Source organism: Salvelinus fontinalis, chromosome 1 (genome assembly GCF_029448725.1).
Source record: "Salvelinus fontinalis isolate EN_2023a chromosome 1, ASM2944872v1, whole genome shotgun sequence".
NCBI classification, from domain to species: Eukaryota; Metazoa; Chordata; class Actinopteri; order Salmoniformes; family Salmonidae; genus Salvelinus; species Salvelinus fontinalis.
The window spans coordinates 56417301-56434318 of NC_074665.1; the positions used below are offsets into that span (position 1 = coordinate 56417301).

The 17018-nt window shown below is 41.9% G+C and overlaps 1 protein-coding gene across 1 annotated transcript; it reads left to right on the forward strand.

The window, feature by feature from the left end:
* The first annotated feature begins 1529 nt into the window (after positions 1 to 1529).
* On the forward strand, positions 1530 to 9161 carry LOC129858307 (D(1C) dopamine receptor-like). The gene has a single exon (XM_055927457.1). The coding sequence runs from the start codon at positions 1852 to 1854 to the stop codon at positions 3112 to 3114; it is 1263 nt and encodes a 420-aa protein (XP_055783432.1). The 5' UTR covers positions 1530 to 1851; the 3' UTR covers positions 3115 to 9161.
* Positions 9162 to 17018: the final 7857 nt, after the last annotated feature.

Below are 17018 nucleotides of genomic sequence, written 5' to 3' on the forward strand. Positions count from 1 at the left end.
CAATGTTGTTTGGTTTATTGTTTGAACAGTCGCTGAGATTATACTTGGTTATCAATGCAAAATATGCTCCTTATTTAATGCCAAGCTAATCCAAGACAGAGCATTCTTGAAGTTGAAGTGATTTTGAAGTTGATTGGTGACAATGACCCAATTGATATATGCAGAGTTCGTTCTTTTGTGAAGCAACTTTGCGCTAACTTTGCTCCATTTTCAACCAAATCAAGTTTGGTGGTAAAATATAAAACTTCATACTAATCAACACTGCCCCCGCAGTGTAGGCAGGCTTATGTTCTACATGGAGCCACACATTTTGTGAAGTAAATCTGCATTCAGATACTCCGTTGCGCTCTGTTTGCATAAGGTCTGTTTCTCGCTTTAGAAAAGCCAGGGACGATTTATGGTCCCAGTCCGACCCCTGGTGACTCAACAAAATTAATGGCAGTCCCCTGGGGGTCAGGCCCTTGGGCATGTAATCTGGCCATATACAGTAACTACAAGATATAGATAGCTGGTTAGCCTAATTTACCTATCTAGCTAACATGGGCTAGTATAGCACAGCTTTGTCTTCGCAAGTAGGCACGATGTATACAGGATAAATCGGTAAGATGCAGTTTAGATGTAATTTGCTCATTATGTCTTGTAGGCAATTTCGAATCAATTATTTAGTTTTACATCGTTTATATGTTGGCCAGACATCAACATTCTATTCTGATGTCTCAGGAACATTTTCCAATTTGCAAACACTCCAAACTACATATACCCTATGTATTTTGATATGTCGGCCAAAGGTGTGCGTGTTTACTGGGTAAACAATATTTGATCATCTTGGCATTTCTGAAAGGTTATGAAAAGTTTCTGCCAAAAATTGCACTATTCACACGTTTTATGGGTAAATACTGTATTTGTTTTTTTGTGAAAGTAACTTTTTCCACTGGCTGCATTGTTCTTATAGGCTAGCCTACTGTCCTGAGCCTTAATCTACAATAATTTAAACTAGCATCAATTCCATCACTAGGCCTATGTTTTGGGTAAACATTGACATAATTTACTTCACTGTTGTTGTCTCTTGCTAGGCACATGAGATTTTGTCATGGTTTCTAGGGTTGTGGACAATTGTAACACAGTGTTAAAATGACCCTAAGCCAAGCAGCCAGTTGATGAAAACAATGCGATTTTAAATTTGAGATGGTATGAATTACACAGATACTAACTTTAGGCCTTGGGGTCACATGTAGAGTTCCAAAGAAGTTGTAAACAGATATAATCTGGAAACCAGATTATTAAATATGTTTTGACAGGAACCTAATGGCCATGCACAAACAGGTGTGTAGCAACCCTACTTAAAATATTGATTACAAACATAAAATACTTATATTTCTTGCATAATCCTTACATATGTCTAGCATAGGCTAAAATACTGTAGTCACAAGCATACTAATTTCAAAATATAATTTATGGTAGCCTATTATTTCAACATGCATATAGGCATAGGCTAATTACTATATTCTTAATTCATCCCCATCACTGAAGCTCTTTTTGGAAGATTCTAATTTAGCCTATAACAAACTGGATGAGTCGACCACTGCCGCTGACATTGGGCTAGACCCCTCACTAAGATGTCTATCCATAGATAGACCATAGACATAATTGTCTCACCTGCTATGAGTCATAGCCTGTCGCGAGAGAGAATCATCGGACAGCACGGTTTTTTTGTAGCTTACTGAGTACTGAGACCAGTTGAATTGCTACGGGTTGGAAGCAGTCAGAGAAACCTACATGAGAATATAGACTGAATAATACTTGGCTAAATGTGAAATCGAGGCGTTTTTACCCAAAGACAGAAAAGTGCAAATGGAAAACTATACTGGAAATGAAACGCAAGTTCTGTCGGAATCTTACGCCACAGAAGCCGAGACCGGCGGGAATGGTGTGCGGACGCTAATTGGATGCATTTTGTTTGTCCTCATTGTGTTGACACTGCTGGGGAACACGCTCGTGTGCGCCGCAGTCGTTAAATTCAGGCACCTCCGGTCCAAGGTAACCAACTTCTTCGTGATTTCTCTGGCGGTGTCTGACCTCTTCGTTGCTGTCCTCGTGATGCCATGGGAGGCAATATCTGAGGTGACTGGCACCTGGCTGTTTGGTAGATTTTGTGGCATATGGATAGCTTTTGACATAATGTGCTCGACGGCATCAATTCTTAATCTGTGTATCATAAGCGTGGACAGATACTGGGCTATAGCAAGTCCTTTTAGATATGAACGGAAAATGACCCACAGAGTTGCATTTATCATGATTGGAGTGGCGTGGACGCTGTCAATTCTCATATCCTTCATACCTGTCCAACTGAACTGGCACGTGGCCGAGGAGGAGACATCAGCGGGAAACGTTAGCAACCACTCTGAGAACTGCATCGCAAACTTGAACAAGACCTATGCTATTTTCACATCACTGATCAGTTTCTACATCCCAGTTGTCATCATGGTTGCCACCTACACGAGGATTTTCCGTATTGCGCAAACACAGATACGGAGGATATCCTCATTGGAGAGAGCTGTGGAACAAGCGCAAAATAACCAACACCCAAACGTTTGCGCACACGAAAACGCATTGAAAACTGCTTTTAAAAAGGAAACAAAAGTCTTAAAGACCCTCTCCATTATCATGGGAGTTTTTGTTTTTTGCTGGCTGCCTTTTTTTGTCCTAAACTGCATGGTACCTTTCTATGACCCTCCGTGTGTAAGCGACACCACGTTTACAATTTTCGTTTGGTTTGGTTGGGCCAACTCTTCGTTAAACCCTGTCATTTACGCATTTAACGCGGATTTCAGAAAAGCCTTTACAACTATTCTAGGCTGCAATAAAATGTGTTCAAGCAATACATTGGAGGCTGTTAATTTCAGCAATGAATTGGTGTCCTATCACCACGACACAACGCTCCAAAAAGACGCACAAGTCTTAATGGCTACACACCATCCAAACGCAATCCCCAACTTGGGAGAGGACACAACCCCACTGTTCGACAAAGCTTCTCTTATCTCAATCGCATCCCGCAATCACAAGAACATGTTTCTGCCAGCCAATGTCCAATTCCAGTGTGATGGGGAAATGTGATTTTCTTCAGCTGGAGCCATGGAGTGCGATGCAATCCTTGGTCAAATCCACGATTAGAATCTTGCACAATTGTAGGCTATGATTTATTCATGAAGTATTGGTTTATTTGTATTTATTTAAGTTATATTTTATTGTGAAATCATTCACTTATTTTGTCGTGCATAATGCCGTGCGTAATGTTATAATTTCTTTATTACCTCACTGATCATGTTCAATACATTTATTTTTATTTATTTATTTTATTTTACCGTTATTTTACCAGGTAAGTTGACTGAGAACACGTTCTCATTTGCAGCAACGACCTGGGGAATAGTTACAGGGGAGAGGAGGGGGATGAATGAGCCAATTGTAAACTGGGGATTATTAGGTGACCATGATGGTTTGAGGGCCAGATTGGGAATTTAGCCAGGACACCGGGGTTAACACCCCTACTCTTACGATAAGTGCCATGGGATCTTTAATGACCTCAGAGAGTCAGGACACCCGTTTAACGTCCCATCCGAAAGACGGCACCCTACACAGGGCAGTGTCCCCAATCACTGCCCTGGGGCATTGGGATATTATTTTTAGACCAGAGGAAAGAGTGCCTCCTACTGGCCCTCCAACACCACTTCCAGCAGCATCTGGTCTCCCATCCAGAGACTGACCAGGACCAACCCTGCTTAGCTTCAGAAGCAAGCCAACAGTGGTATGCAGGGTGGTATGCTGCTGGCTATACAGTGATTATTTTAAATAGTAGGCATGTGTCTTGATAAATGGAAGGAAATCACATAGAATTGTTAGCCTAGTTTTAGTCTTGCTACTATACACACTTCAAATAATTGAGGCTAGTTAAATAAAGGTTAAATTTAAAAAATATATAAATACAAAGACACAATTGAACGAATAAGCTATGTTATGTGTATTGCATAATGAGAGGATATCATTACATTTTGCTAGTGTTTTTTTTCTCATGCCAAAATACTTGTTCTAATTCAATGATGGTGGTGGTAGTGTTTCTGTAGCAAAGTAGCTCTCAAACACAATGGGACTAATCTATTTAAAATCAAATCACATTTTATTTTTCACATTTATTAGCATTAATGGTAAAATAATACTTAATTAAAAGGTAATTATTATGGTATAAGTTGATATGTTTAATCAGATACAGTATATAATAATGGAACCATAACTTGACATTGTTTTGTGAAAATAGCTGTGGAAATCTTTTGCCACCTCTTACTCAAGTTAAGTCATAATTTATTTAAAGTGCATTTCACAATGTCTCAACACACTTTACAAAGAACATTTAAATAAAAAAATATATAAAATATACTCAACCATTTGTGAATGAATATAGCTAGAAAAATATGTAGACCTGATTATGTTCTTGCCAAAGCTTCACTATAATCGTTTGCAACTGTCTTCTGCATAGTCCCTGACAACACCATGTAACCCATGGTAACAGAACCACATCTTCCCCTCTGATAATTGCATCTATTTTTATTTTAGGATGATTATATTCTCCAATGCTGCTCTGCGGTGTTGGCAGATATAAAATAGTAAAATGAGCCCTGGCCCAAAATCCCAAGGCCCCAAATGTTTTCAAAATCAGCTTTAGAACATAATTAAATATTCAACATCTAAAATATCTCCCATCAAAGCCATTTCGCCCCATGAATCAAATTTGAATAAATGGGAAGGGTGTCTAAGATTTAGGGCTGTATATTATAGGCATTATGTTATAGGGCTCCCGAGTGCCGCAGCGGTCTAAGGCACTGCATCTCAGTGCAAGAGGTGTCACTACAGTCCCTGTTTCAATTCCAGGCTGTATCACGTCCGGCCATAATTGGGAGTCCCAAAGGGCAGGGCACAATTGGCCCAGCATCGTCTGGGTTTGGCCGGGGTAGGCTGTCATTGTAAATAAGAATTTGTTCTTAACTGACTTTCCAGGTTAAATACAAAATATAGTCTACTATTCCAAAATGAATACATTTCCCTTCACATCTGTTAAAAAAATTACTGTCAGAGTCACCAAATTACACCAGTGCTGTAAAATTGGCCACACAGTTACTCATTCTATGCACCCTTAGTTTGTCCCTTTAGTTAGAATTCCCAACAGCACCTCAGTCAATCACCTGTATGTTTCTTACCAATAAGAGACATTCTCTATCACTTGCTTGTTGTAAGTCCCGCCTCCAGGTAGTGATTTGCGGGGATAAAGTTTGGGTGTTTGTATAGAATTTTGTAAAATACGTATGTGCACTGTCATTGCTAGCTAAGTAGCCAGTTAGCCAGGCTCACTGGTTACCTTTTCACTGTGTCATGAACACAGTGCTTTTTAGTTACATTATGCTTATACGTACAATAGTAATAGCTTTGTTATAGTAGTTACATTCTATGCAGAGTTTGTTGTACTGTACAGCCTGCTCTCTATTGCAGCAGCTTATTAGCCAAGTGTAGCATGTTGAGTCGGTTTGGTGAGCCTCTTACTCTGTCCACCATTACTTGGTTTAGTGACAGTTTTCGCACCATGCGGTGGTCATGTGTACTCTCGGGCCACATTATACTTTACAGTCAGAGCATATTGGATCTGTATTATGTAGCAGTAAAGACTGCAGCTTTTTCCTGCTATTGTCATTCATATTCATGTGCTGCATTATCATTCAGTAAAGTCAAGGTGTATCTGTATATAGCTTTACCCCTTTTACGTATTATTGTGTACTATAATATGTCCTTTTATTTTCCACCCTTTTAGAACCACTATCTACAGTACATTGATGTCCATGTGTGTGTGGGGGGGGATCCTTCCTGTCAATTAAACCCCCTTACCTGGACATTCTGACTATTCATTGTTCTGGACAGACATTTTGTAGTGGTTATTACTGGCCTAATATCAACACCTAAGTTTTCCCCTATTTGAATGGTCCTTTTGGATCTACAACCAAGCCATATTTTTCAAGTGCCCCTTTCATCTTCAATGGACAAAGGGTTGAAAAACAGAGTAGCAGTCTCTGGACACTGAGAGATGTGACCTGGTGAACCGCATGGCAGGTGTGTGGAGTGTAGTGTACACACAGGTGTGTTTCATACACAAGCCAGCTGCTGTAATGTCATGCTGTCATCTCGTGTTATTAGTGATGATATTTCAGCATATTGATATGGCATTATCCTCATCACCTACCCTTCATTTAGTTTTCCAAATGGCTGCAGATATTTAAAGAGACATTTCAAAGACCGTAATTATTTTTTACAATTTTGCAGTTTAACATTTGAGCTTGGACTCATACATGCAGTGACTTGATCAAAATATAGAATTTTAAATGATACATTTTTTTTGTTTGAAATACTATTGAAGAATGTGGGAAATGAACTTTTAGGCAAAAGAGAACCAGCTTCTGATAAATGCCTGCATAAAAGGAAATGAGTTATATTGAAAATACATAGGTCAAACAAGTATACTTGAGCATACACTGTATACCCACACGCATGAGCACAAATAAACGTGTACGCACACACACACACACACCCACACAGTGCGTTCAGAAAATATTCATACCACTTGACATATTCCATATTTTTTCCCCACCCATCTACACACAGTGCCACACAATGACAAAGTGAAAACGTGCTTTTAAAAATGTTAGAACATTTATTGAATATGAAGTACAGAAATATCTCAGTAACATAAGTATTCACACCCTTTTGCTATGCCACTCCAAATTCATCCTTAAGATGTCACTACAACTTGATTGGAGTCCACCTGTGGCCGATTACATATTTTGGACATGATTTATAAAGAAACACAACTGTCTATATATGGTCCCACAATTGACAGTGCATGTCAGAGCAGAAACTGTACGTAGATCTCTGAGATAGAATTGTGATGAGGCATATATCTAGGGAAGGGTAAAAAAACAGTTTGTAGAGTGTTTAACGTTTCCAAGAGCACAGCGGTCTCATCATTGGGAAATTGAAAAAATATGGAACCACCCAGACTTTGCCTAGAGCTGACCGTCCGACTAAACTGAGCAGCCCGGCAAGAAGCACTTTGAACAGGGATTAGACCAAGAACCAACTAACCACTATGACAAAACCGCAGAGTTCCTTGGCTGAGATGGGAGAACCTGCCAGAAGAACTACAGAACTTCAGCAATCTGAGCTTTATGGGAGAGTGGAAGCCACCCCTGAGAAAAAGGGACTTGACAGCATGCCTGAAGTTTCCAAAAAGGCACGTGAAAGACTTTAATAGCATAGGGCAAAAGATTCTGTGGTCTGATGAGACAAACATTTTACTATTTGGCCTGAATGCAAAGCGCTATGTCTGGAGAAAACCCGGTACAGCTCATCACCTGTCTAACATCATCCCTACCATGAAGCGTGTTGGTGGTAGTGTCATGCTATGGGTATGCTTTTCAGTGTCAGGAAATGGTAAAGATAGAGGGAACAATAATTGGAGCCGAATATAGGCAAATCCTTGATAAGAACTTGTTTCAGAGTGCAAACTATCTTATAGACTGAACGTTATTTATAATAAGGGTTACATGGAAAAAATCAGACCTCTCTGAAATGAAAATGGATGGTCCTCCATTAAGAAAATTATATTTTACCTAAACCCTCCCTGAACACTTGAAAAAACAAGTGTACCCAACATAATAATTCAAAACAAAGGGAATTTCAGAAAACATGTCTGCTGTTTACCCTCACTTCTTGGACAGACCAGAGCCTTCAGATATGCAGTTTTATAAACTGTTCTTTGTTCTGTAAGCATTATATGTAAACGCAGGTATTTTGATAGCGCACAGTACTGTGGGCCAGAAGGTTGTGGGTTCGCAGACCACTGTAGACAAGAGTAAGGGTGAAAAAATCTCCTTTATAGTAGAAGCATTGCATGAATCTATCATAGTATTTGCAGGTCCGAGAATGAATAAAACATTTATGCAATTATACATAATTTTACATATTAGCGGAATATTTTTTAAATACCCTACAAATTACCTAAATTACAGGATAAGAATGGACAGAGAGAAAGGCCTATGAGTTCATCTTGTCATATTTGTTCTATGCCAATTGTGTGTCTTGTTTGCAATGAAACTGTCTCTGCAAATAATGAAATCTGAGATGTCATTAGGAATCTGAGCATGGTACTTTCAAAAGTAAATGTAGTCCTGCTTTGTGGCATTTTGCAAAGGCTCTATGTGTTATTGATCACACTATACATTTTTATGCGTGTAGATATGGTTGTCTTTGTTCGATAGAGCCATCGGACATCTTTCAGCGGTGTTCCTATCAGTGGATTTGTTGCTAAATGTGACCCATTTCAGGAACCTAGAGCTGTGTTCAAATACTCATACTAACCACACCCACTGTACTATGTGTGACGTGAATTGAGTATATAGTATGCTTATTGGTCATAGTATGGATATAGTTAGTATGCCAAAAGTTCCCAGATGTCGTACTAAATTTGCCAAAATAAAAAAGTATACACGCAGAGGATGCTATTTCTGTACTTTTGGGTCCATTATGAATTCTTCAGGAAATAGGCGCGGCTTCTCATAGTTTTCAGATTTGAAGAAAATGGCAGAAAATATGCAGTAGAAGTACAACGAAAGCGGATACAAATTCATTGCTTTAACTAATTATGACAAATATTAAGAAAATGTTGAGCTATGTAATAAAGTAATGACTTTTGAAATAAGTTACCTTACACGTTATGTTGGCTGACAATGTTGGCTGACAGTTACGAACCACATAACATATCATTAAAGCAGTATGTACTGGTATGTTGTTAGCTAGCTAACGTTACCTAACGTTAGTTGGCTACTTATACATAAAACTTGCCAGTATATTAACTATAGGCTATCTAACTAACTACTCAATGTTTATTGACTTGATTATTCTCGTCATTCTTAGCTTAGCTAAATGGTATAGTCGTTGTGCGTTCTCAATGGACATTTGGGTACTTTCGTAAATTCGCTCTGGCTATCTACTCTGATTTCAGAGCACTCTCGTTTGAGTGTACCAGAGCTCAGAATAAGGAATTTACGAGCACTCAACACCTGTTGACTATGGCCAGTGTCAGTAAACGTTGGCAAAAAAGCGTAATCAAATCGTTGCCAGCAGCATAGTTAGTCACCAAAGCTCTGGATAACATGAAAACTGTCTAACCAGCTCTGCTAGGGCGAGTAAAATGGTTAGAGTGGTCTCATTTGTGTCTGGAAGTAGCTAGCAAACTAGCCAACGTTAGCTTGGGTGCTTGACTACCGTTGTAAGGTCGGAACGCTCAAACTCAAATCAATCCTACTCCTCGGCCTGAGTGTCCAGTGTGCGCTCCGAGAGTGAAACACTCTGAATTTAGAAACTGACAATCTAACAACGCTCTGAATTTAGTAGAGCACTCCAGATTGAATTTAAATAGCACACCCGAAGTCGTAAAATGTCTAACTAGTAATTTGTTATGCTAACTAGCTAGCAAGAGGTTGTATAGCGACAGCATCAACTTCCGGTAGACGGGCGAAGAGCTAGTTTGCTCAACTGAAAGGATACTGTTTGTTTACATGATCCAAGATGGTTTAGCAGTCAGACATCTTTTGTCCTCTGTCTTGTTTTGCACACTTTGTACAAAATAATAAAATGCAGTACTACAGGATATTTCTTAATGTAGCTCTTTATTAGCTAGCTATAACTGGCATGTTCATGTATCAACAACCAGGATCAAACTGACCATCACCTAACCATTTGGGTGGTCTTAACCAATCATAGCACAGTATTATATGGCAGTAAAATACATCCAATTATAATTCAGTATGTTTACACATATGAATATTACATCCCCCTTCTTTTAAAACAAAATAAAAATGTTTACATATTCTAAGCGTTTCATTTGAATACGTGCTCTGTAGTTTGAACTCAAGGTAAGTAACCATTTATATTGCATACTATACCAACTGACTCAACATAGACTCTGAAACAATAATCCAACATACTGTTACTTTTCAAACAAGGGATTCTCAGCAACTCAGCTTTCACTGTATAAATAACATCTTAACATTTCAAACAAATACAATACCAAAGCATTTCAAGTGAACTTTCAATAACAAGTTTACAGTCTGGAACTCTTTTAGGGCAGCGATCCGCCTACACCCGTTGACATTTCACAGGTCTAGGACAGCTCTGGGCTTGACCTCTCTTCCTGACCTTGTGCGATATGATGCTGAGCATGCTTCTGTGTCAGTCAACAGTTCTTGTGGTGTTGCAGGTAAGTATGGTGTATGTTGTGCTGTGTGTGTGTTTAGTCCATCACGTTCTCTTTCAGGGGAACAGTTCATCTCATCAGTATGTTGTTCTTTTGTGTTCAGTAGGTGACGACGATTGCGGTGGTACACCACTCCTTCTGCGGTGCGGACGTGATATGAACGTTCAGTGTCAGCTGGCTGGATGACGACTGCTGGCTTCCAGAGGCCATGCTCTTGGATTCTAACTGACTCTCCGTCGATCAGTGGTGGCAGTGGTCTAGCTGACCTGTCGTAGTATCGCTTTTGTTGTTGTTGTCTCTGTGCACGTTTTTCATGCATTTCCTTGTAGCTGACGACCTCAGGTTGCAGCTGCTGGTTGGTGCTGGGAAGGGTTGAGCGAAGTCTGCGGCTCATCAACAGCTGGGCTGGTGATTTGAAGTTGTCAACTGGTGTGTTGCGGTATTCAAGGAGACTGAGGTAGGGGTCTCTCTTGTCTGCTTTTGCTTTATCCATGAGTGATTTAGCAATCTGCACAGATTTTTCAGCAAGGCCATTACTTTGAGGGTAATGCAGGCTTGTAGTGACAGGGATACAGTGAGGTAACATTGGCTCTTTGATGTTTGAGGGCCGTCGTTCAAGACATATGGCGCACTATTTGTTTGCACATTCCGGGCCAAAACAAAATGTCCCGTGCTCTCTGTTTGCACTTTTCCATGCCAATGTGTCCAGCATGGATCTTTGTCAAAATCTCTTCTCTGAGACTGGTAGGAATAATGATTTTCTCTCCTTTGAAAATTATTCCGTTGATCTGTGATAGTTCATCACGATGGTTCCAGAATTCTGAGACGCTCTGAGGGCATTTTCTCCTCTCCTCAGGCCATCCATCCTGTATGACTTTCCTCAGCTGTGCGAGTTGTGAGTCCTTTTCTGTTTCTGCTTGGATCTCCTTCAGTTTTGCGTCACTAACTGGTAAGTTGCTGTACACAGTGTGCACTTGCATGTCCATGCCTTCACTGAGGCTGCTGTCCTTATAGGTAAGAAACTTCCTGGAGAATGTGTCTGCGACAGGGATGTCTTTGCCTGAACGGTGAGTGATTGTGAAGTCGTATTTTTGTAGTTGAAGGATCATTCTCTGTAGCCTTGGCGGGGCTGCGGCTAGTGGTTTCCTCATGATTGACTCAAGGGGCTTGTGGTCGGATTCCACAATGACTTGTCATCCATATATGTACTGATGGAAACGTTTACATCCGAACAGAATGGCGTAGAGCTCCTTTTCAATTTGAGCGTAGTTGATTTCACAGTCTGTGAGGGATTTGGAAGCGTAGCCGATGGGCTTTCCTTCTTGCAGTAGCACTGCACCTAGTCCATACTTCGACGCGTCCACTTGGAGTCTGAGCTCTTTGTCTGGGTCGTAGTAGGCAAGGGTTGGTCCTGGTTCTCTCGTGATCAAGTCTTTCACATTCTGGAAAGCAATGTCGTGTTGCTTGTCCCAGAGAAACTCACTGGACTGCTTTAGCAGTTGACGCCGGGGTGCATCTGCATTGGAGAGGCTGGGTGCGAACTTGGCAAAGTAGTTGACCATGCCAAGCACTGTTTCCAGCTCTGCACGGTTTTTTGGTGGCTCCATTTCTTTTATGGCTGAGATCTTCTGTGGATCTGGCTTGATTCCAGTCGCTGTAAGAAGATGTCCGAAGTAGCTGACCTCTGTAGCGCCGACTGTGCTCTTCTCTGGGTTGAGCCGGACTCCTCTCTCGCGGGACATTTGCAGCATCGCGCGGAGGTTTCGGTCGTGCTCCTCTTTGATTCGACCATAGACAAGGATGTCGTCCACAATTGCCACAAGTCCGTCGAGGCCTTCGTACACTTCGTCGATCTTTTGCTGAAACTCGTCTTGGGCTGAGATAATCCCAAAAGGCAGGCGACGGAACCTGTAGCGTCCAAACGGTGTGTTGAATGTTGTGAGCTTAGATGACTCTTCTGTGAGCTTGATAGCCCAGTAGCCTGATCTAGCGTCCATGACACTGAAGTAGTGTGCTTCCGCTAGCTTGTGTGTGATGCCATCTAACGTCGGTAAAGGATAATGGGGGCGTTTGATAGCCTTGTTCAGGTCTCTTGGGTCGGGACATACTCTGAGCTTGCCTGTGCGTGGTTTCTCCACCACCACTAACGTGTTTACCCAGTTAGTCGGTTCTGTAACCTTGGTGACTATGTCAGATTGCTCCATGCTCTCCAACACTTTCTTCAGACAGGCACGGAGAGCAAGGGGAATCTTTTTCGGTGGGTAGACCACAGGGGTTGCGTCTGGGTCAAGGTGAATGTTACATTCTCCTGGGAATAATCCTATTCCTGTAAAAACATCAGCAAACTCCTCCAGTACATTGTCTGTCTCTACTGGTGCTGTCACTGATAAAACTAGCTTGATGAGGTCCATGTCTAAACATGCTTTAAGACCTAGCATTGCAGGTGCTCTAGTGTCAACAACATAAAAGTCCAACATCATGTCACTTTCCTTGTATTTGCATTTGAAAGTCCATGTGCCTTTTACTGGGAGCTGTTCACCACCATAACCAGTCAGTCTGCACGTGGTGGGCTGTAGCTCGCACTCAGATGTCAAGCTGTGGTACTTATTCTGAGGAATAATGTTTACTTGTGCACCAGTGTCTAGTTTGAACTTTAGCTCTGTGCCTTGTGTTCCTATCTCAATGTCAGCAAAGGCTTGCTCTGTCTCTGATATTTGACTTTTCTGTGTCACTGTATCAATAAACAGTTCATCAGCGTTTGACTCTTTGATTGACATTTCATCTTCACTCACTGTGTGTACTGTTTTTCCACGGTAAGCTCTGCACACTTTTGCAAAGTGATTCAATTTTCCACATTTATTACACTGTTTGCCTTTAGCTGGGCAATTTCCTTGTTCGCCATGCACTTGGTATCCACAATATCCACATGTTTTGGGGCGTTTTGAGTCTGTGTTGCTCTGTTTTTGAGTTATGTCTCTCTCCGTTCTAAAACGCGCTCTCTGTGCACCGGAGGTGTGCTTTGATGTCTGCCTGACTGCGTGCACTGCTTGTTCACGTGATGCGCTCGTACTGACTCGCGAAATGGTTTTCATCTGAGCCTGTGCTAGCTCGTGAGATCTGGCTATGTCGATAGCTTTGTCCAGCGTTACCTCAGACCCAACATTCAAAAGTTTCTCTCTCACTCAGTGTATTCCAAATACAATACGGTCCCTGACCATCTCATCCTTGTTTGCATAATCAGTCTTTCACAAGCAGACGCAGTTCTGTCACAAACTGTTCAAAAGACTCGCTAGCTCCCTGTACTTTCTCATGGAATTTGTACCCAGAGAAAATCGTATTGGTCTTCGGCACAACATATGCTTCAACACGATGGTAGTATGTGTTCAGTACCTTTGATTCAGGCTCGGTAAGTGTCCATGTGTTGTAAATATCTCTCCCTTTTTCACCGATCCAGAGTAGGTAGCTGTACTTTCCCTCTTCTCCTTTGTCCCTCAGAGGACCTGTGAACATCAGCTCCACATGCTGTTTGAACTTACGCCATGCATCAGGTAAGTTTGTAGACTCCCAGTCCATTCGAGGTGAAGGAACTCCAGACAAATCCATCTTTTAAGACCTTTTTACTCTGACACCATGTCTTGTTTTGCACACTTCGTACAAAATAATAAAATGCAGTACTACAGGATATTTCTTAACGTAGCTCTTTATTAGCTAGCTATAACTACCATGTTCACGTATCGCCAACCAGGATCAAACTGACCATCACCTAACCATTCGGGTGGTCTTAACCAATCATAGCACAGTATGATATGGCGGTAAAATACATCCAATTATAATTCAGTATGTTTACATCCTCGTCTTGTCGTGTCCCGTGTTTATATCGTGTCTATATCTTTTCATACATTTTTTCTTCGCATATATTAAAAAATATATTTTTCTTACCCTCAACTTCAACATACTCTCCTGCAATCCGCCTCACCCAATGTGGTATGGATCTGCTATTTTCTTTACTTCAGAACTAGAACCCCCAACAGGAGCTAGCCAGCTAACTAGCTACTAGCTAGTAGTCAGCTAGCCTCTGCTATTGGTCATCAGCTACCTTTAGTCCAGACAACTCTCGCCAGTCTGGACAGCGCGACTCAAACCAGAGCAAATCAGACTTATTTTTCTCCATATCTCCGGATTCCTACCGCAAGCTCTGAACCTTTTCACCTGGATCATCGCAGCTAGCTAGCTGCTATCCAAGTGGCCACTTCTGGCAAATGTATCTGTCCCAAAGCAAGAACCAATTAGGCTGGAGCTAGCCTTTGCTAGGCCCATCTCCCGGCTAGCAGAAGAGGTCCATCAGCTACTCCTTTGGCTACAATACCTATTTTGCCAATTGGCCTGGACCCTCGCCGACCCATCACGACTGGACTACCAACGTAATTTCGCCCGAGAGGGGTTTTCAAATGGCTCCTCTGTCGCAACGTCCCCTGAATGCCCATCTGCTAGCCTGCTAGCCACGGCCTGCTAGCTGTCTAGAGCATATCGGACTGTTAGCTTAAGAGACTCATCGGACAAATTCTTTGGCCACTATACCTATTTTGCCAATTGGCCTGGACCCTTTTACCACAAGGACCCCTGCTGATCCATGACGACTGGTCTGCCGACGTAACAGTACGAGGGGGCTACAACTGACTTCTTCCATCGTGATGTCCCTCTAAGGCCCTTCTGCTAGCTTGCTAGCCCCGGCCCGCTAGCTGCCTGAATCACCGTGTCTCCCCGGCCCGCCAATCCACTCACTGGACCCCTATGATCACCTGGCTACACATACCTCTCCCTTAGTAATTATTGACTCACATACTAATATGCCTTTAGTAATTATTGCCTTATTTCACTGTAGAGCCCCTAGCCCTGCTCAATACACCTTAGTTAACCATTTAGTTCCAGCTCCCACACATGTGGTGACTTCGCAAGGTTTAAATGATGCCATGCTTTCCACCTGGCTACCCCTACCCCGGTCAACAGCCCTGCGCCCCCCACAGCAACTTGCTCAAGCCTCCACCATTTCTCCTTCTCCCAAATCCAGATAGCTGATGTTCTGAAAGAGCTGCAAAATCTGGACCCCTACAAATCAGCCGGGCTAGACAATCTGGACCCTCTCTTTCTAAAATTATCCGCCAAAATTGTTGCAACCCCTATTACTAGCCTGTTCAACCTGTCTTTCGTATCGTCTGAGATCCCTAAAGATTGGAAAGCTGCCACGGTCATCCCCTTCTTCAAAGGGGGAGACACTCCAGACCCAAACTACTACAGACCTATATCTATTCTACCCTGCCTTTCTAAGGTCTTCAAAAGCCAAGTTAACAAACAGATCGCCAACCATTTCGAATTCCACCGTACCTTCTTCGCTATGCAATCTGGTTTCCGAGCTGGTCATGGGTGCACCTCAGCCACGCTCAAGGTCCTAAACAATATCATAACCGCCATCGATAAGAGACAATACTGTGCAGCTGTATTCATCAACCTGGCCAAGGCTTTTGACTCTGTCAATCCCCACATTCTTATCAGCAGACTCAACAGCCTTGGTTTCTCAAATGACTGCTCGCCTGGTTCACCAACTACTTCTCAGACAGAGTTCAGTTTGTCAAATCGGAGGGCCTGTTGTCTGGACCTCTGGCAGTCTCTATTGGGGTGCCACAGGGTTCAATCCTTGACTCTTTTCTCTGTATACATCAATGATGTCACGCTTGCTGCTGGTGATTCTCTGATCCAGCTCTACGCAGACGACACCATTCTGTAGACTTCTGGCCCTTCTTTGGACACTGTGTTAACTAACCTCCAGACGAGCTTCATTGCCATACAACTCTCCTTCCATGGCCTCCAACTGCTCTTAAATGCAAGTAAAACTAAACTAGTATATACTCATTAAGTATGTAGTATACAGTATGTTAGTATGGGTATTCGAACACAGCTTAGGTGTATGTCGTGGGTCACTGCACAGGAGAGCTGTTTGAACTTTTTTTTAAATCGAAATGTGTTTTTGGGCAGAAATGCCTTCTCAAGCATGTGAACTTTCATGTGCCTTAATAGCAAACTTGTATGCCATCTGTAAATACGAATACAATTGTTAAATTAGAAGCCTAGTTGGTTTAGCCACAGAAAAAGATTGTAACCTTCCCGCTAGCCATGATTGGCAGAGATAATGGGTGGGCTGGACATGCCGAGAGATGAGTTTGGATTGGTCTGCCATGTTGCATGGTTCTGTCTATTTTAGCTGGTCAGTATGTCTATGTAATCCTGTCTAATGTGACTTTTTTTAATGTATCGCGTAGTAAAACTGCATAAGTGTTGCTCTCCATTTTCTGGAGGACCGAGTTTTGAAATCAGTTGAATACAAGTATGATAGCTAAAGAGACACCTGTCTCCGGATTACATCTTCATACTAAGGACAACCATGGCATCCGACAGGAGACGCGTCCATCCATGATGTAAATTGTTAAGATAGTCTAGCTAGCTACATTTTCCGATATTACACATTTCTAATTTTCACAGAAAGGGTTTTTATTTCAAGTTAAAGTGTACTGTTAGCTAGCTAACGTTAGCTGGCTGGCTTGCTAGCTAACATTTCGTGAATGATCTTACTATTCGTATATCAGAGCCATTTGCTTGACTAGTTATAGAGCCTAAT

What these genes read in the sequence shown, in the direction of transcription:
- LOC129858307 (XM_055927457.1), top strand. Translation starts at nt 1,852, where the DNA reads ATGGAAAACTATACTGGAAATGAAACGCAAGTTCTGTCGGAATCTTAC.